Here is a 26,322-nt window from a genome sequence, read left to right on the forward strand (position 1 = left end):
AGCAGTCTAGCACCGTGGTGGCGAACCTTTGGCACTCCAGATGTTATGGACTACAATTCCCATCAGCCCCTGCCAGCATGGCCAATTAGCCATGCTGGCAGGGGCTGTTGGGAATTGTAGTCCATAACATTTGGAGTGCCAAAGGTTCGCCACCGCTGGTCTAGCAGGAGGTGCACCAGCGTGCGTGGCAGCCTGCGCCTGCATGCATTCGTTTCCCGCCCAAGGACCGGCACAGCGGCTGCGTCCTTGCCACAGCCCCGCCCAGGAATGCCCCGCCCCCGGAATGCCCAGCCACACCCCGTCGTGCCCCGCCCAGCCCCATTGGTACTACGCCACAGTTTGAATCCCTCCCCCATGGGAACCTGTTACTAAAATTTTTGGATCCCACCACTGCACTAGACACACACCAGCACGGTGCAAGGCTGTGTGGAGAAGCTCACGTCCTTACCTGCTGCAGCTCCTCTCCTGGGTACAAAGGGAAAGGGTCCTGGGCCAGCCTGATCTCTAGGTCAGCGTGTCTCAGCCGCACCTGCCCCACCGCGTCGAATTGCACTGCGTTATCTGCTCCCCGAACCACCGGGTTGAAGATGATACAGTAATGGCGTGGGGGGACCATCACCATCTTCATCGGGGGAAAGACGATCCTGAAGTGGGGGAGGAGATCAAAGGTGAAGATAGGGCGCCGGCATGAGCCAGTGGTTAAGAGCAGGTGGATTCTAATCTGGAGAACCGGGTTTGATTTTACCACTACTTCACATGAGCAGCTGACTCTCATCTGGTGAACGGGGGTTTGTTTCCCCGTTCCTCCACATGAAGCCTGCTGGGTGACGTTGGGCTAGTTGCAGTTCTCTCAGGACTCGGCCCCACCTACGCTGCCTATGCTGGAGTCTCTTTTTTTCTGAGGTTTTTAAACAGAGGCTGGATGGCCGCCTGTCAGGAGTGCTTTGACTATGTATTCTTGCATGGCAGGGGTTGGACTGGATGGCTCTTGTGGTCTCTTCCAACTCTATGATTTAAAGGAAATGTTTCTTGGTCAGCAGCTGCAAGGATCTACGCTGTGTGACTGAAGTTAAACTGTGGCAATCGTTTTGTGGCTGGCTGATCCTCCTGCAGCAGCTGTTTCGGTCCTGCACCCACCGTGCTGTCTTGGAATTCCAGATGTGTTTGCAAGCGTGGTGCAGTGGTTAAGAGCAGGTGCACCCTAATCTGGAGAACCGGGTTTGATTCCCCGCTCTGCCACTTGAGCTATGGGGGCTTATCTGGTGAACCAGATTAGCTTGTGCACTCCAACACATGCCAGCTGGATGAACTGGCTGGGGCTAGTCACAGTTCTTTGGAGCTCTCTCAGCCCCACCCACCTCACAGGGTGTTTTTTTTGGGGGGGGAGGGGAGGGAAAAGGAGATTGTAAGCCTCTTTGAATCTCTTTACAGGAGAGAAAGGGTGGAGGCAATAAATCCAATCTCTTCTTCTTCTTCTTCTTCTTCAATCTCAGAAAGGTTGGGAACTTCTGGCCTAGAGCATCAGAAAAAACTTGGGCCAGCCTTCAGCAGAAGTGGCGTAGGAAGTTAAGAGCTCATGTATCTAATCTGGAGGAACTGGGTTTGATTCTCCGCTCTGCCGCCTGAGCTGTGGAGGCTTATCTGGGGAATTCAGATTAGCCTGTGCACTCCCACACACGCCAGCTGGGTGACCTTGGGCTAGTCACAGCTTCTCGGAGCTCTCTCAGCCCCACCTACCTCACAGGGTGTTTGTTGTGAGGGGGGAAGGGAAAGGAGATTGTCAGCCCCTGTGAGTCTCCTGCAGGAGAGAAAGGGGGGATATAAATCCAAACTCTTCTTCTTCTTCTTGGCTGGGTCATCATATTAAGTAAACTTGGACTTGCGGGGTCACCTTTCCTAAAATGTTGGGGACCACTGCTCTAGGACAGCAGCCGCAATCGTGCAGCAGTTAGGGCGACAGACAAGGATCTGGGAGACATAGGTCCAATAAATCTCAGGCTAATCACTCTCCGCCTAGCCTACCTCCCAGGGTTGGTGTGAGGGGAAAAATATGAAAGAGGAGAGACTAATGCCCTGCTGCCCCAGCTCTTTGGAGGAAAGGCAGGATTTAAAAAAATTACTGAATAAATAAATCTCAGCTTTGTAAAGGTAGCTTCAGTCAGGAAGAAACAGATCAGAAGGAATGCAAATTCAGGAAATGAAAGGAAGGAACAGGAGGTGCATTTGGGGAGTGGGAGAAAACTTGCAGGCAGGAGCAGTGACAGTCTGAGGACTTCCCTTTCCTTTGGGGGGGGGGGAGAATTCACATGAGGCTCAACCCCTGCTGGACATTCATTACACTTATCCTACCCCCCTACCCCCTTCCAGCTCACCTCTCATTGTCTTGGCGTATATAAGTCTTGGGCCCCATTTCTACTCGAGTCACATTTGAGTTCTGGTCCAAGACGTGGATGTAGTGATACGGTGGGATCCGGATGATCGATTCCGCTGCCATTTTGTCACCTGGGGATGTTAGGAAGGGAGTCCCAGCAGCAAGCGATGAGAACTTAATAAAGACACACGGAAGAAGCCACCTCTTTAAGAATCACCCTCTCCCATCCGCCCACCCACCCAAGGGGAAGGGCTGAGTGGAAATCTGTTGGCACCTTTTGTATCGGCCCTTGACAACTCCGGGACCCTCCTTGAAGCCTGATCCTTCAGCAAACAGAGAAACCCGATCAGGCTGGTTGGCTAAAGCCGAAACAAACGAGACTACGCCCTTCAGGCACGGGAGAAAGGACCCACCCAGTGCCACACCGAGGAAATCAGGAGACCGCAGGACACTGCAAAGAAAACTTGGCTAGTAACCAAACCCAGAAGGGTGGCATGTGTGGAAGGATCAGAACAGGAAGAATCTCCACCAGCAGCCCTGCAGCTTGAGGGAAATGCACAGACTTCAGGGAAAGGGACCTCGATCCCTGACGTAGAAACACCAAGTCTACATTTCTCACTCCTGCACGGCGGAGCTCCACCCCAGACAGACCAACCCCTTGTAGCTACTTCCAAATCTGAGCTCTCCCATTCTCCCCGGTCATTGTGCATCCTCCGAAATAAGGTTGTGGGAAGGATCTGACCACTGGGGTCTCCCCAGATTCTCTGAACTGATTGCGGGGAGCGGGGTGTCAGGAGAGGAGGGAAAACTTACCAGGCAGGCCTCTTGCTGTGTGTGTGTGTGTGTTTTTTTTTTTGAAGAGTTAAAAAGCCTGGCTGGGAATTCCCCAGCAACGCAGTTCCTGGCAGAGGAGGAGCCAACTCAGGGGTGGCCCCCGAGAGCTTGTTAAAGGGAAAGGCGGCGACGGGAAAGGGATCTCGCCGCCGCTTGAACGACGGGTGGGATTATCATGCCAGAGGAAATCGTCCGCCCCCCCCCCCCCCCAAGTCTCGAAGCGTGGGTGGCCGCGTATATTTATAGAGCTCCTCCGCCTGCCTTCGTTTTAGCGGTTCACAGCCATCGCAAACTCCATTCAAAGGAGTCGGTACGATTTAAGTGTATTGGCATGCTCTCCCCCATGGAAGGAGGCGAACAGATAGGCGGCGCTTGCCTCCCAGCAAAGAGATGCAACAGGGTAGTGCGCTTTACCTGTTGGTATGCTGCCTAACAGGAAACTCTGCGCCTACGAGCTTGGCCAGGTAAAAAAGGATTCAACGGACACACGTGCGCATAGACAGAGGCTAGGGCAGTGGTGGTGAACCTATGGCACGGGTGCCAGAGGTGGCACTCAGAGCCCTCTCTGTGGGCAGGCGCAGAGTCGCCCCCCCCCCCGCCCCCCATCTAGGCTGGCCTGGGCCACTGGGCTTGATTATTAGCATTAAACCTAAGACCTAGTTTTGGGGAAGCGGTGTAGGTAACTCTGTAAAGCACTGTTAAACCCCAGATTTTCATGCGAAGAACTAAAGCACGATCCTTTACCTGGGAGTAAGCTTGGTTGCTGGCAATGGGGCTTGCTTCTGAGTAAATCCTCCTAGGGTCGTGATTCACCTGTTGGAAGAGTTGCACGGTTGCTTCAAAGCAAAGCCACCGACTTCCACCAAGCTTACTCCTGAGTAACGTACGCCACAGAGCCAACTGTTTTTCTAAACTAAAACCTCAGTATTCAGGTTAAATTGCCATGTTGGCACTTTGTGATAAATAAATGTGGGTCTTGGGTTGCAATTTGGGCACTCGGTCTCGAAAAGTTTCGCCATCACTGGGCTAGGGATTGGCCTTTTCACTTGGCCAGGGGAGTGTGAATGTTATGTTATTTCTTTCTGGCCCATAAGGGGTTTTTTTCGTACATTTGTGGCAGAGTGTGCCCTTTCACTTCTGGTGCCTGCATGGCCAGTTGAGAGATCTCTGAAATGCAAAGAGCCATGTCTGACTTTTAGGAAAGTTGTCTGCCGGTCAGGCAGGGTGGCCTATCTATCTACTTGGGAAGGTTGGCGGCGGATTCCCTGGCCCGGACGCCCCCGTGCTGTGTGCCATAACATCTTTAGAACACCCGACATAACATCTCTTCAGCACTGCCTGTCCCCTCACGGCCTTAGGATCCGTAGGCGCCATTTTGTACTTAATATGGAATGCTGCTACGTTTTTTATAGAGATTTGAGTTATGAATTTTAAATTTGTTATATATTATTGTGTTTTGTTGTACACCACCCAGAGCCCTTTGGGGTGGGCGGTTCCCAAATCTAATAAATAGTAATAACAACAACAATAATAATATCTATCTATCTTCTATAATCTATCCATCTCAAGCTTTTCAGACAAAAACTAGATCCTGGAGGAATTAAAAACCAATACAATCATTGGTTAAAATGTAACTTAAAAGATCCTTTAGAGCACAGGTGTCAAACTTGTGCCCCTCCAGATGTTATGGACTACAGTTCCCATCATCCCCTGCCAGCATCATGCTGGCAGGGGATGATGGGATTCAGAACTATAACATCTGAGAGCTAAATATTCTGGCTTTTATTTTATTTATTTATTTATTTATTTATTTATTTATTTATTGCATTTGTATACCGCCCTCCCCGGTTTGACACCTGTGCTTTAGAGGGAGTGATTATGGCTCAATAGCCAAGCATCTGGGCATGCAGAAGGTTGTAGGTTCAAGCCTGGGCATCTCCACTCCAGGCCAGTCACAAGAATCAGATAGTAAAGAATGTGAAAGACCTTCTTTCCGAAACCCGTGAGATCTACGGTCAGTCAGGTCACGGGTGTTACTCAATATGAGGCAGCTTCACTTCATGTATTTATTTTGGGGCGTTACGTCTTGACCAAGTAGGGTTGCCAGCCTCCTGGTGGGGCCTGGGGATCTCTAAAGGTTGCAACTGCTCTCCAGACCTCGGAGATCAGTTCCTGCGGAGAAAATGGCTCCATTGGAGGATGGACTCTTATAGCATGATACCCTGAGGTCCCGCCCCCTTCTCTAAACCCCGCCCTTCCCAGGCTCCACCCCCAGATCTCCAGGAATTTCCCAACCCAGAGTTGGCTGTCTTATGGTCAAGGCTTGGGAGAAGAGGTCCTGCTTACATCCCTCCAGGCTCTTCGCCTTCTAGACTTAGGAGGCTTGCTTGCTGCAGAAGGATTGCCAGACCAGATCTCACTGGAGTGGAAGGGGGACTATCTCAGCTGGTGTGCCTGCATGAGGCTCGCCAACCCAGATTGGCATGGGGGGGGTGGCTACCTCGGCTGGCTAGCCCACAGTGGTCCGGGGTGGGTGGGGTAGCAGCTGCTGCAGCTGGCAAGCCTACAGGCAGCTCACTAACCCAGACTGGCATGGTGTGTGTGGCTTGCCAGGCCAGATCAGCACACTGGGGGGAGGTTGTGTCTCAGATGGTGAGCCCACAGAGGGCTTGCCAGTCCAGATTGGGAGTGGGGTGGGTGCCAAACTAACCAGGTTCAAGAAGGATATTGACAAGCTGCAACAGGTCCAGAGGAGGGCAACAAAACTGGTAAAGGGTCTGGCAGCCATGCCATTTGAGGAGTATCTGAGGGAGCTGGGTATGTTTAGTCTGGAAAAGAGAAGGTTAAGGGGTGGCATGATAGCCCTGCTTAAATATTTGAAGGGATGTCATGCTGAAGATGGAACAAGCTTGTGTTCTGCTGCTCCAGAAAGTAGGACAAGGAGTGATGGGTTCACGGTACAGGAAGAGAGATTCCACCTAAACATCAGGAAAAACTTCCTGATGGCAAGGGCTGTTCAACAGTGGAATATGCTGCCTTGGAAGGGGTGAAGTTTCCTGCTTAGGAGGTTGTTAAACAGAGGCTGGATGGTCAATTGTCAGGAGTGCTTTGACTGTGTACTCCTGCATGGCAGCGGATTGGACTCGATGGCCCTTTTGGTCTCTTCCAACTTGATGCTTCTATGAACCAGCCAGCAACAGGCTCACCATGCCAGATTGGGAAGTGAGGGTACGTGCCCGGACTGGCCAGCCTGCAGAGGTGGCTGCCTGGATAGCCAAGCCTGCAGCTAGCTTGCCAGGCCAGATGTGTTGGGGGGTCGTCTCAGCTGGTTCATGGGCCTAATAAGCCCAGTCAAGAAGCAAGCCTGTTTGACACCCCTGTTGCAGAAAGGTGCCATTTATTTATTTTCCATCCTCTCTCTGTGTGACTCTTTTAGGAGTAGACTTTATGCACACAGTGCATGTTTGACAACCCTGTTGTAGACACCTGTCATTCATTTTCCGTCCTCTGACACTTTTAGGAGTTGACTTTATGCACACAGTGCATGTTTGACAACCCTGTTGTAGACACGTTTCATTCATTTTCCCTCCTGTGACACTTTTAGGGGTTGACTTTATGCACACAGTGCATGTTTGACAACCCTGTTGTAGACACGTGTCGTTCATTTTCCGTCCTCTCTCTGACACTGTTAGGTGTTGACTTTATGCATTGCACATAGTCTCTTTGGCACCTTACGCATCCTCCGTGCGCATGCGCGACAAAACACCGCTTCGCCATCTGTACCAGCGAGTCGCCTAGACGTTGGGCGCCACGCCGCGCATGCGCCTTAAGAGCCTAACAGCGGAGTACCGCAAGCCGCTAGAGGCGCAGGCGCCCTAATTTGTTTACAACATCCCTGATCAGCCCAGGCGCGCGACACACCCGGCCGACCAGCCGTACTGCGCACGAGCGCATTGTTTTCGCAGAGCCTCCGCATCCTCTAGGCACGGCTCGCTGTGACGCCCCCGTTCCTCTCATGGCGCGTGCGCAGTTCGCCCTGAGCGTTAGGACTGCGAGGCCGAATTTTCTCCTATCCATCCCGCATGCGGAATTTCTCCTTCTCACCGCGCATGCGTGTCGAGGAAATTAGTTCTCCATAACTACGAAGGATGCTTGGTGGTTTGCTGTCACTTTCAGCTTGTTTTTGGCTGCTTGAATCCACAGGCCAAAAGAAGGGTTGAAGGAGCGGGCGAGGTTGTGTGTGTCAAATTGGTTTATGATAAGGCTTCTAGACAGGTAGCTGGGTTGGTTTGTTGCTTCAAAAACGAACAGGGGTCTTGTGGCACCCTAAGACAAGTATGTCACAAGCCAGCTGCAGTAAGGTCCAGATCCCTGACCACTTATTTGAAAGCCAGACTCACTGTGTGCAGTTGCATTTACTTCCCTTAGTATGCATGCCATCGGGTGGCAATGCCACGCATGCTTAATTTTAATTAAAATGTATTGTCAAAGGTTTTCACTGCCGGATTCAACTGGTTGTGGTGGGTTTTCTGGGTTGTGTGGCCGTGGTCTGGTGGATCTTGTTCCTAACGTTTCACCTGCATCTGTGGCTGACATCTTCAGAGGTGTATCACAGAGGGAAGTCTGTTACAAGCAGTTAGGAACAAGATCCACCAGACCACGGCCACACAGCCCGGAAAACCCACCACAACCAGTTAATTAAAATGTTTTTTTACATGTCTGACTTTCAGAAATGGTACTTTGGGGGAAATATTCACAAGGTGGTTATGCAGAACAGCCATAGTCCATGCTACTGCTTGAGCAGCACAGGCTCTTGCTTATGTCATTTTGGGAACTGGGTAAAAGTCAGATCCAGACGATTTCAAACAGATCCTGATGAATTTCGCGTGATTTTTTTACATTGACACAAAATAAAACCATTATAGTGCAGACCACGTCTTACTCTATTGGCAGCACCACAAAAATCACACAGCCATGTTTCCATGGGGCCCAATTGTGCAAAAACATGACAGCAAAGCACAGATCCTCATCGATACTCATGATTTTTGCACTCGGTCACACCGAACTCACCATCAAATCACATATCCTGTCTATGGCCACAGCCTATTCACACATCCACAGCTTTCTTGGTCACTCCATATTCATTATCCAGCCACCTATATTGTTCATAGCAGAAACGTGCAACATAAAAATCAGATGTTGAACAGTTTGTGGCACTGCCAAGGTGTAAAAACATTCCCAAAGCATGGATCCTTAGGCTTTTTATATTTGATCACCCTGAACTCACCATCAAATCACATATCATGTACACAACCACAGAATGAGCCACAAAAGAAGCCACAGTGCACTGCCAAGATACAAACACTGCATTAAGTACTTAGATCCTCCTGGATCCTCATAATGCTTAAATGGGCTTCACCAAAACACCTTATAAGATCACATCAGCAACCATGGAATGACCCCTCCCCCCAAAAACCCTATTTGAAATGGTTCTGCATACAGAAACCTGGTGCATATTTAATAGTTGTGACTGTTTTACCACATGCACTGTTGCCAAACAAAAACTGCCTTGAATTGTAAATGTGTATATTGCCCAGTAATCAGAAACAACCACCCACCCACTTTACTTATTTATTCCTTCGACTTTTATACCGCCCACCCCCGGAGACCTCTGGTATATGATATGATTATCATATACTAAATACATTCTCTCAATTAATTACAACTGTAGGGACAAATCTAAACTATATTCGGTGGACTAGCCTACATGATAAGGCTAGGCAGTGATTTAATCTGAGATGACCCTGTGACAGAAAAAGTATAAGTGGGGCAAAAAGCATGAAAAGCATGCATCTTTATTCCTGCTGAGCTGTTCTAATGGAAGCTAGTGTACCAGAGAAAACTTATTCTCGGTGCTTCCAGGGATTTTTCAAGTTTTGTGGTCCTTCCAAATTGACACTACTGCAAACCCTGGAAAAAAACAAGAATTGAGATCGATTGAGATGCAGCATTCCCTATGTGCAGGTTTGGCACAGATATCACTCATCGGGATTGGCTTGCGTGAAAAAAACGAATAAGATTGTGCTGAGTGGAGATGGCGTATGGAAAGGGAATAACGTTGCTTACAAATGCTGTCACTAGTAAACATCTTAGCAGAGTAACGTATCCTTCTGCACGAGCTGCGCATCACAATTCATATCGTGCTCTGCGCGCCTGTCCCCGTTAAGTTAAACGAATCCGCCCAACAAATTGCTGTGGCGTTCGTTACTTGTCAAGCGCAGAGCATTGGGTTCCACGAACGAAAAAACAAAATGGACAAATGGACTCTCAACCCAGCGGCCATTTTGTGAGCAGGGACTGCATAACTCAATTGGAAACTAACGGGGAGGGGAAGGAGACGACCGTTAATCGCGCGCGGCCGCCTTGGCAATGACCAATCAGCTTCCTCCTTCCCATAGAAAAATCCTCTAGGTCACAGCCTTCGCCACTCCGCCCAATCAGCAGGCAGCACACGTGGGGTCCTTTGTACGGTGCCGCGCACGCCGGGAGCGAGCGCCGCAGCCCCACCCAATAGCTACCTGCAGCCTTCCCCACACCCCCTCCTTCTCCCCCCCCCCGCGCGGAGGAGCAGCGGCGCCTAGGGGCGCGCGCGCGCGCGCAGAAGGGGCCAATCAGCGAGCGCGCCGAGGCTTCCTCGCGCCGCTGCCTCCTTGCTCGCTCCCCCTCCCACCTCTTCCCCCCCGCCCGCGCGACGTTGCTTGCTGCTCCCCACTCGCTCCCCCCTCCCTTCCCGACCCCCCCTCTGGAGGAGACGAGCCCCCCCCCTCCCCCGCCCGTTGCCGCCGCCATGGACCCGAGCAACTGGAGCAGCTTCATCTTCCAGGTAACCCCCCCTCCCTTCTCCTTCCCCCTCCCTTCTCCGCCAAAAAAAAAAAAGGGGGGGGGGGAGCGCGAGCAGAAGAGGACAAGAGAGCGCCCGCGATCGCTCTCGGCTCCCCGCTCACACACCCTCTCTGCCCCGCCCCTCCCCTCGGGAATCCCAGCGGGCGGGGGGCCCTGGCGCGCGCGGGCCAGCAGGGCGCACTCGGCACGCGCTCCCAACCCCCCCTCCCCCCCGCCTCGCCTCGCGCTGCCCCAACGGTCACCTCCCTCCGCCCAGCGCTGCCTCGCGCTCCCCCCACTCCCTCGCTCGCCGCGCTCGCTGCGCCCGGCCCCTCCCCGCGCCTCGCGCTTCTCCCCTTTCCCCCCCGCCAACGGTCACCTCCTTCTCGCGCTCGCTCTGCCCAGCCCCTCGCGCTTCTTCCTCTCCCCCCCCCAGCCCCACTCCCAGGGAGCCACCCGCCTGTCAGAAGGAAAAATGCCCCCGCCTCAGCCGCCCTTCCCTCCCTCCCCGCCAAAGGCGGCTCTCCCTCCCTTCCAGACCTCCTTCCACAACCCACCCCCCCCAGCAAATAAAACGCTTCCATGTCCCTCCCCACCACCCAGACCCAAGGGGCGACCCCCTTCCATCCCTCTTCCCCATGTCTCACTTTGGGGCTTGGCCACGGACGCATTAAAAAAAACCCCTCCCTCACTACTTGCCCCCAAGTGTGTACGTTCAGCAATAGGTAAAGAGGGAATTACTTCCAAGGCCCGACAGGTGTAGCATGGGTGTGGTTTTTCCCCCACCTGTTTGCTGCCTGCCAGTTTGGGGAGTTGGGCGTGGGTGGTCCCTTGGGAAGATACGGTGCTCGAAGGGATCAGTCCTTCCTGCTCCAAAACAGACATTTTAGTTCAGTGGTCAGGTAACATTCTGAGGCGCAACCAGTGGGAGGCCTGCTAGGATAACCACCGACAGGTGTGACCCAACCCATTAGCCCCACACCACGGAGGGCTTCTCTTGTTTTGCAGCCCTGACCTCACCCACTTCTCCCAATCTCTCCCCCCTCCCACTGTCAAGCCTCTTATGCAGACAGCTGTCTTTTTACACCTGTAACTCCTCCCATTTCCAGGTCTGACCAAAGAATCACCTCCTGGTGCACCCTGTTCTCCAGCACTAGATAGCTGTGTGTGAACCTCCCCTCCCACTTATGATTTCCTATTTGCAGAATCCTGCCTACACCTTTCCAGATAGGTAGTCTGTCTCTTTCCTGCATGATTAGCTCTTTAAAGTTTCTCTTGTCTCTGTGCAAGAACTCTAAGAAGTCCTGTTCTGTAGCTCTTGATTCCACTTCTTTGCCATCACGTATAGGCCTTGTCCCCAAACACCTGGGTTCATCAGAACCCCTTTCTTGTTCCTTCAGCAGCAGCATTCAGCATGTCCCATACATACCTTGTGCAGTGCCCATCCTTACCTGCTGTTGCACAGAATCTGTGACCCACTTGCTTGATTCCCCAGTAGAAGAAAGAGGCTCCCCTAAATGCTCTCCCATGCACCAACGTTTAGAGCGAGCCATTTCACTCGCTTCATATCCTGCTTTTATTTGATTCCTCCCTTCCTTTCTCCCATGCTGCTGTGCGTTCACAAACAATTATTCCTTCCTCTCTCATTTCCTGTTTTTCCCCCAACACCACCATTGACTAATTTACCTCGTTTCAACAGTTGCTCTACGTTTGTGCGTAACCCAAAGAGTTTGGGTTCAAACACGTGCTTCCTCTCCTGCTTGTTCTCCCTCCAAACCTGGTATTGAGAACCAGCGTGGTGTAGTTGTTAAAAGTGGTGGACTGTAATCTTGAGAACCAAGTTTGATTCCTCAGTCCTCCACTTGAAGCCTACTGCATTTGGCTAGTCACTCTCAGAACTCTCTCAGCCCCACCTACCTCACAAGGTGTCTGTTATGGGGAGGGGAAGGGAAGGTGATTGTAAGCTGCTTGGAGACTCCTTAAAGGTAGGGAAAAGAAGGTATAAAAACCAACTCCTCTTCTTTTGTATCAAGTGTTGTCTGTTTCTAAGCCTGTTCTCGCATTGTTCTAGAAAGAGTTTGAGAAGCTGATAAAAGTTGTCTCCTTGTCTTCTGGTCCTTGATTCTGCTGTTGGCCTCTGGTAGTTTAACCCCTTGTTCAAGGAACACTGCCGCAATTTGCTAAGGAATTGAGTGGGTCCCCCCACCCCTTTAAGGGTTCTCTGATCTCTTTTCTTCTTTCCCTTTAGCAGAGTCATACACAGAATCCGCTGCAGGTCGGGGCGGAAATCCAGTCAAGGTTTTTTGCTGCTCAAGGCTGCAGTCAAAGCCCTTTCCAGGTGAGTTCTGTCTGTGCAACATGTGAGCAGGAGAAATGGAACGCTTTGGAAACAGTGAATCATTATTGAGCTGAATGTTTGCATTTGTGTTCTGCCATTTTATTTGAAAAAATATCCAGCTTACAGTAAATAAAACACAGACTACAATCATCATTAAAACCAAACAGCAAACTACTAGAAATAAAACAGCAATAAATTCTTCAGGCAACAGCCAGGTTCAGTGGTCAAAGGCCTTGTAGGACTGATGTTTTTCCTGTTATGCCAAAAGACCTATAAGGATGGTGCGAATCTTTCCTATTGTAGGAGGCAACAGCTAAAGATTCCTTCCCATCAGTCTTTGCCAGTCATATTTCAGATAAGACAAGTTCCTGTATCAAGGCCTCTAACCAATTTCAAAACCAGGGCAAGTTCGCAACATGTAGAGACCATGCCACTGTTAAGGGCTCTTTGTACCCGATCTTGTTGAGAGGAGTCTAGATATGTCCTTCTTTGTACTTCTGCGGGACAATTATTGGGGAGAAGCTTCTTGACAAATAACAGATTGCCTCTAGTTTACATGTAGAGGTATGGGATGCATCCAGAAAAAAAGTTAAAATATCCTTTTTGTTTTAAATAACTATGAAAGCCTTACCAAAGTTAAAACAGCCCCATTGACTCCTTGAAAAGGTCATTCTACTGAATTAGAGTTTGCATGTATATTAATTTTTAAGAGAAGATTTTCATAGACTGATAGGTTTGAACCCCTTGCTGATGTCCAGTCCTGTGATTTGTTTCTGTTTTTAATGTTAAGCATATATTTTGGGCATGGAATAAGCACAAGCTGGTTCCACTCGGCCCTTGTCATGTTTTGTTTTGTTTGTAATGGAGAAACTGTTCCTGCCCTGAATTTCTTGCTTCTGAAAGCAGATTATTGGATATTTCACTGGTTCTTTTAAACAAGTGATGGGTATGCACACAGCTAATTTTATAGTCAGGCAGAAAGTGTCTGTGCTTCAGACTTTTAAATAGCCAGTCAGCTGGTTTCTTGCAGCAAGTAAAAAGCTAATGTATACTGGGCAAATGATCTTTTCAAATACAGATGTATATGTTCTACAAATGACTAACAAATGTGTGACTCAAGAAAGACAACGAATTTAGTAAGTTTATTTGCAGGGCTATTCTAATCTAAAAATATTTTTGGATACAGCAAGCCAGCTTAACAGGTCTGGAGCAGAGTTCTCGAGTGTGGTAGTTATTCTCACAGTAAGAGGAAACAGAAGAACTTCATATAGGCAGAGGGACTGACTGGTTAATTGGTTAATTTGAACAGCAGTTTCTGCAAGTCACAGAAAAGTGAAGCTGGGTGAGAATGAGTAAACTTTTCGTACTATAGGGATTGTGGTACTGCATTCAGTTCTATAAGCACTGGTGCGGTACGGTGGGTAGAATGTTAGACTCACGGTCCAATGGGGGAAGGATCCATTCCTGGAAGCAGCACAGCCCCCCGCCAGTAGACTTGCCTTTTACCAGGGCCAGCAGATGTCACAGTGCTTCAAGATGTCCAAATACAGCACTGGGTGCCATGTCAGCACTCCCCCACAGCAGCCAGCCCCATCGGTGCAGTGGGGGTGGGCCAGAGGTTTTCCCAGGGGTGGAGGCGACTATAGTCAGATTCTACCCAGCCTTTAGAGCTGATAACACCACGGCCCAGGGCTCGGAGTTACGCCATCCACAAGGGTGGCATAAACTCCATTCAGTCCTATGGAGGGCTTTCAGATGGGTGGGTAGTTTTTTTTCTCTTTTTGCTGCACTCCTGTGCCGCCTGAAAGTCCTCTGGAGGCAGTGGAGCTGTGCTTAGACATGACGACCTCTGGGTTGGGCTGGTTGAACCGTGGTGTGGGTTAGAAAGTTGGCCTAGTAGGATCTGAGGGTCCCAGGTTTGAATTTTCACTCTGCCATGATCTTGGCCCAGTCACCCACTCTCAGTATAACCTACCTCACAGGATAAAATGGAGGAGAGAACAATTTAGCTGCTTTGGATCCCTATGCAGAAGAGAGGCAGGGAGTAACTAAAATAAATAAATCCTAATCAACTGTGAATCTCACTGAATGAGGGCCTGTTCAGACAATTCTGTATTCTATGAGGGATATCCAAATCTACCTTCTGCAGCATGAACTCTTGACTTCCAAAACAGGACTTAACTATTCACTGGAGTTGGCAAGTCCTAGCTGACACTTCTGCTTGAACTTTGCCTCCAGCATGAGTTGATTTAACAATCTGCAACTAAGCCATGTGTTCACATTCATATCTCTGGTCTAGGATACATCAACACAGGGACACTGGTATTCACGCTTGCCTGCTCATTCTCCCCTAGGCACACAGGTATGACAACAGTTTTGCCCTCCATATCCAAATGCTTACCCATTATGTTTATACAAGTGGGTGTGCACATTGTCAACAACTGGAAGCTAAGGCAAGAGGAGCGCCATGGAGACAAACTTTCCCACATAGTATTATGGGATAGTCTGTTCTCAGACTGCTGGCGTTCAGCCAGACAGTAAAAGTGGAGATATTTATTTCTGCCATATAAATATGATGCCACTGATCCATGCAACTCCGAATGAAGCAAATTATTCAGCAGTTAAATGGACAAGAGCTCTGGGAAGCAGAAGCAGGGTAGCAGGAGCAGTAGTGGTTAAGAGCAGGTGTTCTCTAATCTGGAGGAACTGGGTTTGATTCCCCGCTCTGCCACCAGAGCTGTGGAGGTTTATCTGGGGAATTCAGATTAGCCTGTACACTCCAACACACGCCAGCTAGGTGACCTTGGGCTAATCACAGTTCTTCTGAGCTCTCTCAGCCCCACCTACCAACCACAGGGTGTGTGTTTGTGAGCAGGGAAGGGAAAAGAGTTTGTAAGCCCCTTTGAGTCTCCTTGCAGGAGAGAAAGGGAGGATATAAATTCAACTCTTCTCCTATTTAGGGCCATTTCTAAACTCTATACTTACTTTATTCATTATGTTTGTATCTCACTTTTCTATGAGTCTATAAACCACTGAATGCTAGAGCCAGGAGGCAGAATTGGGGAAGGCCTCCCTTGGCATCTATGCCCTGTTGTTGGACCTCCAGATTAGCCACTGTGTGAGACAGGATGCTGGACTAGTTGGACCACTGGTCTGATCCATCAGGGCTCTTCTTATATAAAGTGATTCTGAGATAGCATCCTAATCTGCTTTGCTGTATTTTCTGCTTCAGATCATGCCCTGTAAGATGAGCCATTTTATTCCACCTTCTGCTGGCACAGTGTTAAGAGAAAAAAAAGTTCTTACACTGTAGGTATCCCTGCTAGTTTGACTTATTGTACACAATAGATTGCAAGTAAATTTCATGGAACCAGGATGTTCTCATTGATCTCACTTTGTGTGATAGTAAATATCCACTGGAGGCTTAGCTATTGGGAAACTGTGTTCTAAGAGCAAATGAGAAGATGCCACACATGGGCCTGATCAGACAATTTTGCACTAAGAGTCCAGGTTTGGTTGAGACCAACTTCATAGTATAGCGTATGATACATAGCAATTGAGCCACCCGTCCTTAGGTGTATTTCTAGGTTGATTCTAGACTGATAAATTAACGGCAGCCCCTTTTGAAATGGGAATCATCTAGCCCAGTCCAGTTTCTCCTCCTGATTTATGGGTGTGCCCCAGCAGTTTGGGATTGGATGTTCATCACTGTCTTAATCAATTGCACACTCTTTTTTTCTTTCTATTCAGACTGCCACAACAGCCCCTCCCCAACAGTCAGCCACTCCTGCTGAGTCCCTCCAAGTGGACCTCCTGCCTGTTTTGGCTGCTGCCCAGGAAACAGCAGCGGCTGCGGCTGTAGTTGCTGCCGCCACAGCTTCTGCACCAACTGCTTCCACAGTAGACACAGCTGCCCTGAAACAGCAGCAGCCTTCCGCCTCTGAAGGTGGCGGGGGGCACGTAGCACCAACCACTCAAACCACCCAAGCCCCAACTCCCCAAGCCGCTCCTGCCACACCACAGCCAGGTGACTCAAAGAAGCCGAAGAGCAAAGGGCCCTACATCTGCTCCCTGTGCGCTAAAGAGTTCAAAAACGGCTACAACCTGCGGCGCCATGAAGCTATTCACACGGGGGCCAAAGCTTCCCGCGCTGGACCTACGACCATGAAGATGCCCACTATGGTTCCCCTCAGCTTGCTTAGTGTGTCAGCCATCGGTGGGACAACCCCAGCAACACCTGGGCCTACTGAGGGGGCAGGGAACACAACAGGGTCAGGCGCGGGGCTGGTGACCACTACAGCATCAGGCAAACGAATCCGGAAGAACCACGCGTGCGAGATGTGTGGGAAAGCTTTCCGGGACGTCTATCACCTCAACCGGCATAAGCTGTCGCACTCAGATGAGAAGCCCTATCAGTGTCCTGTCTGCCAGCAGCGGTTCAAGCGGAAGGACCGCATGAGCTATCACGTTCGTTCGCATGATGGTGCTGTGCACAAGCCGTACATCTGCAGCCACTGTGGGAAGAGTTTCTCACGGTATGAGAGAGTCAAGGGTGCCAGGAGGAGGCAGTTCAGATGGGGGCTATTTCAGGGTTCACCCTCGTTGGAGGTTGACTTTTTGTGACGTGTACTTCTGCTAAAAGATAAACATTTGCAGGCCCCATACTGAACAGGATGGCTGTAGGGACACAAAAATAAAGAGGAAAGACTAGATTTCCCATTAACCCAGCACAGGGACAACTGTACACCAGATGAGACCAGCTGCCCTCACAGCTGCTCTGTTATTCTAGATCAGTGGTTCTCAACCTGTGGGTCAGGACCCCTTTGGGGGTCGAACTACCCTTTCACAGGGGTCGCCTAAGACTCTCTGCATCAGTGTTCTCCATCTGTAAAATGGATAAATGTTAGGGTTGGGGGTCACCACAACATGAGAAACTGTATTAAATGGTCACGGCATTAGGAAGGTTGAGAACCACTGTTCTAGATTGTTTGCTCCAAGGTTTTGGTCCTTTATGGAGTTTGTAAAAAACACTGGCAGACCTTTGACACTCCTGGTAAAGGCAGCCTAGGAAATCTACCTTCTGCTTCCATTATTAGAAGCAGCTTCCTCTGAGTTCTTCTGCACGAATGAATATAGGAGAATGGGTACAGAGACGTGAAAGCACATCTCTTTTTGGGTGTGGTCACTGACTAATTTGGCAAAATATAAACCTCACCAGAGAGCTGACTTCTTCACACCACTAATTCTGTTGAAGCATGCTAGAAAAAATTAGTTGCCAGTTTTTCTTCGTTTCCTTAAAATTGCACTTGTCACTGCTGGGATTTAAGGCATCTTGGCAGACCTGAAAGAGAAAACATGAAGTTTCAGAGAAACAGCTTAAGAGGGCTGCAGAATAGTCATGGGAATCAGCCAAGGTTACACAGAGATGCCTGTGAGTTTCATGGCATGTTCCAGATGTTAATATTAGTTATCAGCATCAGAAATAGCACAGGTTCAGTCCTTCATGAATTATGGCACAAAGCGCATGGTTGAATATTACTCCCTGCGTCAGCGGAACTAGCATTTCAGCAAGAAAGTGAGAAGTCTGACAGGGTAAGTTATCTAAAACTGAGAAGATTGGGATTCTTTTTCCTTTTAAGATACAATTCCCCACAGTCCAGGAAAGATGAGACAATGTAATTTCCTATACTTGGAACAAGCAATAAAAATGAGGTCAGTTTGTGGGGGAAAAAACCCACACTGTGAAAACTAAACCTTCACAGATTTATTTAGTAATGGCATTATGACACCGTGCTGGCATCCTGCCTAGAAATATTTGTCTGTGCATTGAGTTTGGAGTTTCAGGTATTTGGAAAATATTTTTCATTCTAACATATTAAATACAGGTGCAAAACTGAATAAATCATGAATTTTGAAACATCTTCCACAGAGAGACTAAATACTTGCAACCCCACAACTTAGAAAATAGATCGTAAGAGAGGAAAATTTTTGGAAGCTGGAACAGAGTTCAAGTCTGAAGTTGCTGTTTGCCTGGAAACGACTTCTAAATTATAGAAATGTGTGCACTCTTCACTGGAAATACCAAAATATTGTATTTATTGTAAAGTTTATCAGTGTATTTGAATAACACTTCGTAAGAGCTCAATTAATTTGCAATGTTTTGGCTGATTTCTGGAATAACCAAACCTTAGCAATTGGAAGGGAGTATTTATTACACTGATACTCAGCCTTTCAGCAACAGCAAGCATCCTGCCTTCCTTTTCCCAAAGTTCCCTAATTGTCAAACACTGTTCCCATATTTCTAACATCTCCCCCATAACTATGATTTTGTTTAAAAAATAAACACAGGATTAAGAATTCTGCAGTAGATTGCTAGGCTTAAGAGACATTCGATGAAGCCACAAAGGAGCAAATTGAAAGCAAACAATAACTAACTGAACATATAACAGCTTGAATAATTTCCCATATTTCTACTTACAGGAGCTAGATTTTTTTAAGAACATGGAATTTGTAAACAGGAACATGTGGAACATGTTGCCACTTGGAAGGGGGAGAGGCTAGGGAAGTCATGACTAGCTAAGGGGGCAGAGGAAATGTGGAAGTCAAAGGAGTGACTTCTATAGGGCACTTAAATGCCACAACCTGACTTAAAAGGTCTGTTGAGACCATGGTTTTTCTCTTTGGGTATCTGAGACTTTAGCAAGAAGCTTTTTTCATGTTAACGGTTCTCTGTAAGCTTGCTTCTTGTGAAAAGATTTCAAAAAGTTATCAAAGGTAATTTGACTATCTGCACTAGGCTAAGATTCTGCTTGAACATGCACTTCTGTGGAATATCCAGAATACCAACTACAACCTTATGCTTTCAGAAGTTCTTGAATATATAGATGTGAAAACCAAGGAAATTGATTAGTCAGCACTTGCCACGTGATTTTTAGATTTTCTTACGGGACCATAGAGAATGCAGCAGTGTACCCTGGCCAGCAGCTCTTCACACAAGTGAAGAACAAATTTTGTTCATTTTTACAAGATTACTGAGTATTTCTAACTGATTTCAAAGCCAGCAAAGATTGCAGTTTTGTTTTCAGGCCTTTGACTCGCAACAGTGAAGAAGCCAAAGGGCTGGCTTCTCAAGTAAGAAAGACACTTTAAAGTGCAATTTGAGAATTTGTTATGTAATTTAAATTGAATTTAAAGTGAAGATTAATGTGGCCCAGCATAAACATATACTTTGTGAAAGGAGAATCAGCCAAAGAATGACAACAGGATATTTTCTGCACTAATTGTTAAAAATTTAGCAAACTGGTTATCATTAGGACAAGAAATGTTACAAATTCCAATCAATAAGACAAATGGTTGGATCCTGCCAGCTTTTCTTCTACATTTTGCCAACATTCTTCCCCCGTGGCTTTTGAATTTGCAGATTTTCTGATCACTATCATAGACCTTTTGGGGGGCTGAAGGGAACTCTCCTTTTTTTTACCCACATAAACTCTGGTTGGATACAACCCACTATTTAGAACGTGGCCTTTGGCAAAGTACTAAAAAGCTGCTTTCAATCCCTGGGGAAGACATGATATAAATACTTTAATAATTTTAAAATCAAGGTGAACCACTTAGAATTTTTTACACCCTCTTTGTTTAACCTGAATGAACAGCTTGTAATGTTCTGTAGTTCTTAAGCCTTCTAGCTTCAGCTGGCATCTGGAGATCTGATATTACCCTCATTCTTTCCTTTTCCTTAGACTTTTTTCTTGCCTTACATTCTTTTGTAATACCCACCTGTATCTCAACTATGACTAATCAACCCTGAGTGCCTGAATGTTGTCCTAGCCATCGTGAGCGCTTAAAGTGTCTCCCTAAATGTCTAATCTCCCCAACCTAAATTTATATCTGTACCTCTCTGTCATACTCATGTTCTGACGTAAGCAATTGCAAGAGTAAGCAGCCTCGGGGATGTTACTATTTAATGCCTGGGTTCTTATATCTGAATGATATGCTCAAGAAGTTCCATCAGCAGCAGCCTAGGCGGGGGGAAAGCTGCACATTTTCAGTACCTGCAGCTGTTAAAGGCACTAGAGCTCTGCCAGGAAAATAGTTAATGTGCGCCTAAGTGATTGAAAGTGGAAGTCCCAGTTCTAAGATGCCATCAAGGTTGCCACAGAGCGGCTCATGTAGTTTCCAAGCACAAATGTAGATTAGCTTGTGGCAGAATATTGGATTTGTTTCATTATCACAAGGGTGGTGTGGGATTAATATTTCACTAGATTGGTCTGGGATTGAGGGAGAGATTGGCGAAGCGTGGGCGAGGTCAAGTTTGACTGACTGACACTTTTCCTTCCCTTCCTCAGGCCGGACCATTTGAACAGCCACGTGCGGCAAGTCCACTCAACAGAGAGGCCCTTCAAATGTGAGGTATCTTCTTCCATTCATAGTACTGCTGTATGGACTCTCCCACTCCCATCACAATCTTTATTCTACAGAGTGATTACCCACAAATCCCATTTCCTCTGTAAAGTGGCAAAGGGGTGGACGTGGTGGTAGCTTTTAATGCAAGTGGGAGCAAGTTTCAGGCGTGCTGTATTGAAAGGGAGCCTTGGCTGCGGGCTGGTCCCTTAGCCGGCCACTGGAGATGCCATTCTTCTGCCCACGATCATCACTGTCCTTTTTCTTCTGTCTCTACAGAGATGTGAAGCAGCCTTTGCCACCAAGGATCGGCTGCGTGCTCACACAGTCCGTCACGAGGAGAAAGTGCCGTGTCACGTGTGTGGAAAGATGCTGAGCTCTGCCTACATCACAGACCACATGAAAGTACACAGCCAAGGGCCGAATCATGTCTGTGAACTGTGCAACAAAGGTAAGGGGCCAGGCCTGTGTAGGGAAGGGAATCTGAGAGGAAAATGCACACAGGGTCTGTGCTTGAAGAGCACCAGCAGTCCAAATTGGCCTCATTATTCCAGCTGAAAACAAAAGTTAGGCTTGTGTAAGCCATTCCAGCATATATATTCCATTTTCTTTTTTCTTCGCAAATAGCCACTCAGATTGGCCAGACGTGCCTAATTTTCCCATTATTTTTCCGAAGCTTAGCAAGAAACTTGCACAACTTGTGACTTGAGCACTTCCAACACAGCCAAGCAGCCTCGTATGGTGACCTGCCAGAGTCTCCTGAAAATCCCTGTTTTTGCTGCCTGCCTGGGGCTCCAAAAATAGGGAGAGGGCATGGGGTTGCTATTCTCTAATGCAGGGGTGGCCAACCTATGGCACTCCAGATGTTTGTGGACTACAATTCCCATCAGCCCCTGCCAATTGGCCATGCTGGCAGGGGCTGATGGGAATTGCAGTCCATGAACATCTGGAGTGCCATAGGTTGGCCACCCCTGTATGGGTCACAGCGTATGGTCAGAGGGTTCAGCTGGTAGGTCATGAATCGTGCAGTCTTGATTTAGAAGAAAAAAGGCTGAGTTTGAAAGAAATCTAAAATCTTTTCACAAGTTAGCTTGTTCTCTGTGAATATTAAGCAAAAGATTGCAGGTGAAGCTGTCTGTTTAATTGGAAGAATCAAACAACAACATTATGCTCTGTTATATAAAGCTGTTGTTCATTCTGCCCATTTTCTCAATTGGCAGCAATAAAACAAATCGCCCGGCCATTTCACTATCTCATAATGCCCCCCGCACTCTTACTCATCCGAGCATTTTGTTAATTGCATCTTGTCAGAAGCTTAAGTGGCTTTGATGTTCTGTAAGTGAAAGATACAAAGAGGCTGTGAAGTGTTAGCTGCATGTTGTTCAGCTTTTTTAATCCGACGTGTTAGTTGCCCATTTTGACACAAGATGCAATATACATGAGAACATGAATCACAACTGGCTGGACAATGTGCAGATGTAGTTGGTAAAAGTCAGAAGTAATAGGTCCTGAGGAATCTTTTGATTTCAGCTGTGTTTGTCCTCTGTGGTAATGCTTGGATTAACTAGATAATGTGCATAATCCATTTGCTCATATATTAAAAAAAATTACACTAACCCAAATAGAAATCTGGATTCTCTGAATCACAAGGAAGCAATCTGCTATCATTAATTACTTTCTAAAATTCCATTATGGTTTTGAAGTAGCTTGTAATAAATTACATGTAGTTGAAAAGTTACGTTAGTAGATCTGGTATGATAGTGGTGGGGGTAAATGAGAACTTTTCCTCAAACATTTCTGATTGAAGTTCTGATATTCTGTGTTAAAGAGACTTGCGTTCCTACTACAGGTTTTCACAGCGTCAAGATGCAGCTGCCCCTAGGGCGGGGCTAGCTGGTCATACAGGAATAGTTTGTCTGATGGCATGAGGCAGCCATTTCTAGTATGAAGGGGATCCCCTTGTGAGAGGTGCCTGATGCATTGGATCCACACTAGGTGCTCAGACGCAGCCGCCTCTAGGGTGAGGCACAGTCAAACACTACAGGACACTGGGGAATGCTTTCAGTAGGCCGGACACTGACCTGGCTGGTTTTTGTCCTTCTCCCCCTCCCGTAGGGTTCACCACAGCGGCCTACCTCAGGGTCCACGCGGTCAAGGACCACGGACTGGCCGCCCCGCGGCTGGAGCGTTTCCTTTGCAAGCTGTGTGGCGTGCACTGCAAGACCCCAGCTCAGCTCAACGGGCATCTGCAGACGCACGCAGGAGAAGGGGCCGCGGCCACTGAGGGCCAACCGCTGCGGTGAAACGCTGGCTGGGCCACCAGGCAAGAGCCGCTTCCTTCTGTCCTGGGCAATGGGGAGGGGAGGCCCATCTGTCCCATAGGGTGCCCTTGTATTCTAGGCGGGAGAAGGGTGAACCCCATCTCCCCTGGGGCGGCTGCATCCTAAATTAACATCCCTCTGCCGGGGTCTGAGTGCATGTATATTGCAGTTGTTGGTCAGGTTGTGAATATATGTGTGATAATCAGGAAATCCTTTTACAGCTACTTTCTTCAAAGGTAGAACCTAAAATGTGGTGCTAAATGTAGCATCCTGAGGATTTGAGCTTTCTCTGAGCAGATTAGCAGGCACACAAAATCCTGTGAAAATTTCAGTTGTCTGGCAGTTGGAGTTTATGGGATCCTGTTATTTTTCACTGTGTAACAGAAAGCATTTTTGCCTCAACCAGTGCAAGAAACATCATTAATACTGGATATCTTGAGATCAACAATATTGATAAGAGTTCTAGCTCCTTTCTGGTTTTACAGAATTCGCCTCAGACCAAACCACATTGCTTACCCTGCCACTTCTGAGGGTAGTGATGATCATAGGATACCAGCCAATGAATGCATTAGTTTGCTAGCTATAGGGTATGATGACAGATTTCCCCATCCCATCCACTGCTGTGGATGTATTCCATATATTGGGCTATGTTCTGCACTACTCTTCAGGAGAGCTACAGTAAATGGAGTCCCCTGAGGGAACTAGCCTGATCCCTTAACCTCCAGTCATGCACTGTGACAGCAATTTCTGCCCACTTCTTCATAATGTTAAAGCATTGCAGTATTTAAGCCTTGCTCCTGGATTGCCTTCAAAAATGCCAAGGTAGTTCTGGCCGGTCCAGTTGACTCTTAAATTGGGTCTTAGAGCAGGAGTGTCAAATTAATTTGTTACTAGGGCCAGATATAACATAAATGTGACTCAGTCAGGCCAAGCCCAGGGGTGTGTGTGTGGCTGCCTCGTCTGGGAGCCCCCAGCAGGTTTCCCCAGTCCAGATTGGCATTGGGGGGTGGGGTGGCTATCAGGCCCCTAAGGCAAACGCCTCCTTGCTCCCGACCTGGCTTGGAGCAGGGGGAGGGGAGTTGCCTCAGCTGACTTGCGGACCTGAAAAACCCTCTCAAGGGGCTGGATTTGGTCCCCGGGCTACATGTGTGACACCCCTGCCTTATAGGATGCTGAATGTTGTCTGTCATTTCAGGAAAGGCACACCCCTTTAGGCCATTGGAAGACAAGGGTACTTTTTTATGTAGGGAATCTCTAAGCCACCTCTCCAGAATTCTGCTTGCGAGAGAGGATGGGGCAGCTGCATCTGTTCTTTGCCGCATGAATCATGTATCTTCACTATTCCAGTTTAAAAACGGGAGGGTGACAAGAAGGAGGCCAGCTTAAGAAATGCCGTGGTTCCTGAGAACGATCAAAAATGTGACCTTGTGTCCCTTCTTTCACAGGTACGGGTGAGGTCTGCCCTCTCGCGGCAGCTGTCTCGGCCCAACCTCCCGCTGCCGTCACGGTGCTGCCCATGGAGGGAGCCTCGGTTGTGAGCCAAGCCCTCCCCACGCAGCCCTGGTGATTTGTGGGAGTGGGGAGGCAGGAGCCGACCCTTCCAGTCCCGTCCCTCTCCCTCACTGGCAGCTGGAGCCTCCAAGCCCAGATGGATATGCAGTGGCCATATTTGGGTGTCTAATTTAATGGTGGTTTCATTCATTCTCTCCCCTGCCTGTGCTCATGAAATAATGAAGCTGGGAAAGCACCTGTCCAGCTGAGACAGCCTCTCCTGTCCAGAGGGCGCCTTGTTGTGAGGGCCGTGGAAGGGCTTTGTGCACGTTCAGAGAGCAGCCTGATTTTACTGACTCCCCTGCTCCAGCACCCTTAACTTTTAGCCCCCACAAGCGCTCCTAAAGTCCATGCACCCTCCCCTGTCCTTGGCCAAAATGCTGCCGTCTTTGTCACCAGAAGTCTCCTGCCCATTCCAGCAGTGTCCCCTGTAGCCCCCGAATGAACGACACGAAAATCAGTGAGAGAGCGGGACCGAAGACGTGGCAAGCTCAGCTCAGGAACAGGGAAGTGGGGTAGCTGTAGGGCAGCATCGCAGCTGGAGAGGAGCTGAGAGGAGAGGGTTTAAATGGGGTATTTGGTAGAGGGAGTTGACAGAGCTTGGGGAGCCCGCAAGGGTGTTAGAAATGGGACAGGAATCAGGACTGAGGGGGATTGCTAGGTCCCAGAAGCCCACGTCCGGGGTGATTGGAGGGCTAGGGTGGGATAGGATAGGAGAGGGCTTCCATGGCCGGTGCCCTTAAGCCCCCCTGCTAAGGAGCTGCTCTGACCTTCCCTCCCTGCTCAGCACCTCATTCTGATGTGGTGTCTGTTTTAATGCTCTGTTCCCTCGGCTTATCTTGTGATTCGTGTTCCAAGCGTGTCAGCCCTCCACACCGAGCGTTACTCCCCCACCCCTCCCCAAATGACCTTCCTTGTTGCATGCAGCCCCCCAGTTTGGGGTTAGAGTCTCTCGCTTTTTTTGTATGATATATATAAACGAAACCCCCCCTCCCCACATTTAAGATAAACTTCTTTTGTGTTTCTTCTTTTTTGTTTTTGTTAACACAAAATGTAATGAAGCCGTGTCCATCTCTATCCTTTCTTCCTGCCCCCTTCCCCGAACCCCTATTTCTTTCCCTCTTCTGTGCACCCCCCTTCTTTCTGGATCTGTGTCTCCACAGCAAGAGATTTTAGTAAAAACATTGAAGGAAAAATATCCGCATACTCTTGTCTTGTTTATTGTCCGAGTATTCCTCTGTCGCCAGGGGTGTGAGGGGAAAGCATTGCATTTCCTGCCGCCCTTTCTTGCAGCACCCACCTCCCACCCTACCAGAATCTGCTCCTTGGGACCGTTATGCCTATTTACCACGGCTAATAGCTCTGGCACCAGGTCACAAATCTCAGCTCTAAATGGATTTCCCAAATTGCTTGCTGGTTTCCTGTGATTTCCCAAGGGGGTTCCCTTCGCTCTTCTGCTGTTGCTGCGTTTAACTCTTCTGGAAGGTAGAAGGAGCAACGGACAGCGGCTGGTTTGGGAGAGTCTGTGGGGTTCCATCGGGATGGGCGAACGCGGCTGGGAACTGCGCTAAGGCTGGCAGAGGGTTAATTTGTGGGGGCCCCCTCCTCCCTTGTGCAGCAGC

General features: G+C 48.6%; 2 protein-coding genes across 9 annotated transcripts in view; one reads left to right on the forward strand and one right to left on the reverse strand.

The window, feature by feature from the left end:
* Nucleotides 1-11,653, reverse strand: part of LOC125444666 (major vault protein) — a 30,867-nt gene extending 19,214 nt beyond the window's left edge. Inside the window, exons 1-4 of one of the 2 annotated variants that reach the window (XM_048517224.1) lie at nt 11,539-11,653; nt 2,646-2,822; nt 2,373-2,502; nt 449-644 (exon numbers count right to left, since the gene is read on the reverse strand). In XM_048517224.1, the coding sequence (XP_048373181.1) occupies nt 449-644; nt 2,373-2,494 (318 nt within the window). In that variant the 5' untranslated portion in view covers nt 2,495-2,502; nt 2,646-2,822; nt 11,539-11,653. Of the gene's footprint in view, nt 1-448; nt 645-2,372; nt 2,503-2,645; nt 2,823-3,184; nt 3,384-11,538 lie in introns of those variants that run through there. The other variant, XM_048517222.1, reaches the window with a different exon arrangement.
* MAZ (MYC associated zinc finger protein) lies at nt 9,834-25,898 on the forward strand. Of its 7 annotated transcripts, none has more exons than XM_048517225.1 (8): nt 9,834-10,088; nt 12,336-12,425; nt 14,725-14,787; nt 16,176-16,960; nt 20,774-20,837; nt 21,108-21,279; nt 22,944-23,151; nt 24,595-24,726. In XM_048517225.1, the coding sequence occupies exons 1-7, from the start codon at nt 10,053-10,055 to the stop codon at nt 23,129-23,131; spliced, it is 1,398 nt and encodes a 465-aa protein (XP_048373182.1). In that variant the 5' UTR covers nt 9,834-10,052; the 3' UTR covers nt 23,132-23,151; nt 24,595-24,726. The 7 variants fall into 7 exon arrangements, with proteins under 7 accessions (XP_048373182.1, XP_048373183.1, XP_048373184.1 ...); XM_048517226.1 differs by having other exon boundaries at nt 12,339-12,425; XM_048517227.1 differs by lacking the exon at nt 14,725-14,787 and having other exon boundaries at nt 9,836-10,088.
* Nucleotides 25,899-26,322: the final 424 nt, after the last annotated feature.

Source organism: Sphaerodactylus townsendi, linkage group LG15 (genome assembly GCF_021028975.2).
Source record: "Sphaerodactylus townsendi isolate TG3544 linkage group LG15, MPM_Stown_v2.3, whole genome shotgun sequence".
Classification (NCBI taxonomy): Eukaryota; Metazoa; Chordata; class Lepidosauria; order Squamata; family Sphaerodactylidae; genus Sphaerodactylus; species Sphaerodactylus townsendi.

What these genes read in the sequence shown, in the direction of transcription:
- MAZ (XM_048517225.1), top strand. Translation starts at nt 10,053, where the DNA reads ATGGACCCGAGCAACTGGAGCAGCTTCATCTTCCAG. An exon ending in ATTCTCCCCTAGGCACACAG is followed by an intron (nt 14,788 to 16,175) that starts GTATGACAACAG and finishes CTTTCTATTCAG; the next exon opens with ACTGCCACAACAGCCCCTCC. An exon ending in TGTGGGAAGAGTTTCTCACG is followed by an intron (nt 16,961 to 20,773) that starts GTATGAGAGAGT and finishes TCCCTTCCTCAG; the next exon opens with GCCGGACCATTTGAACAGCC.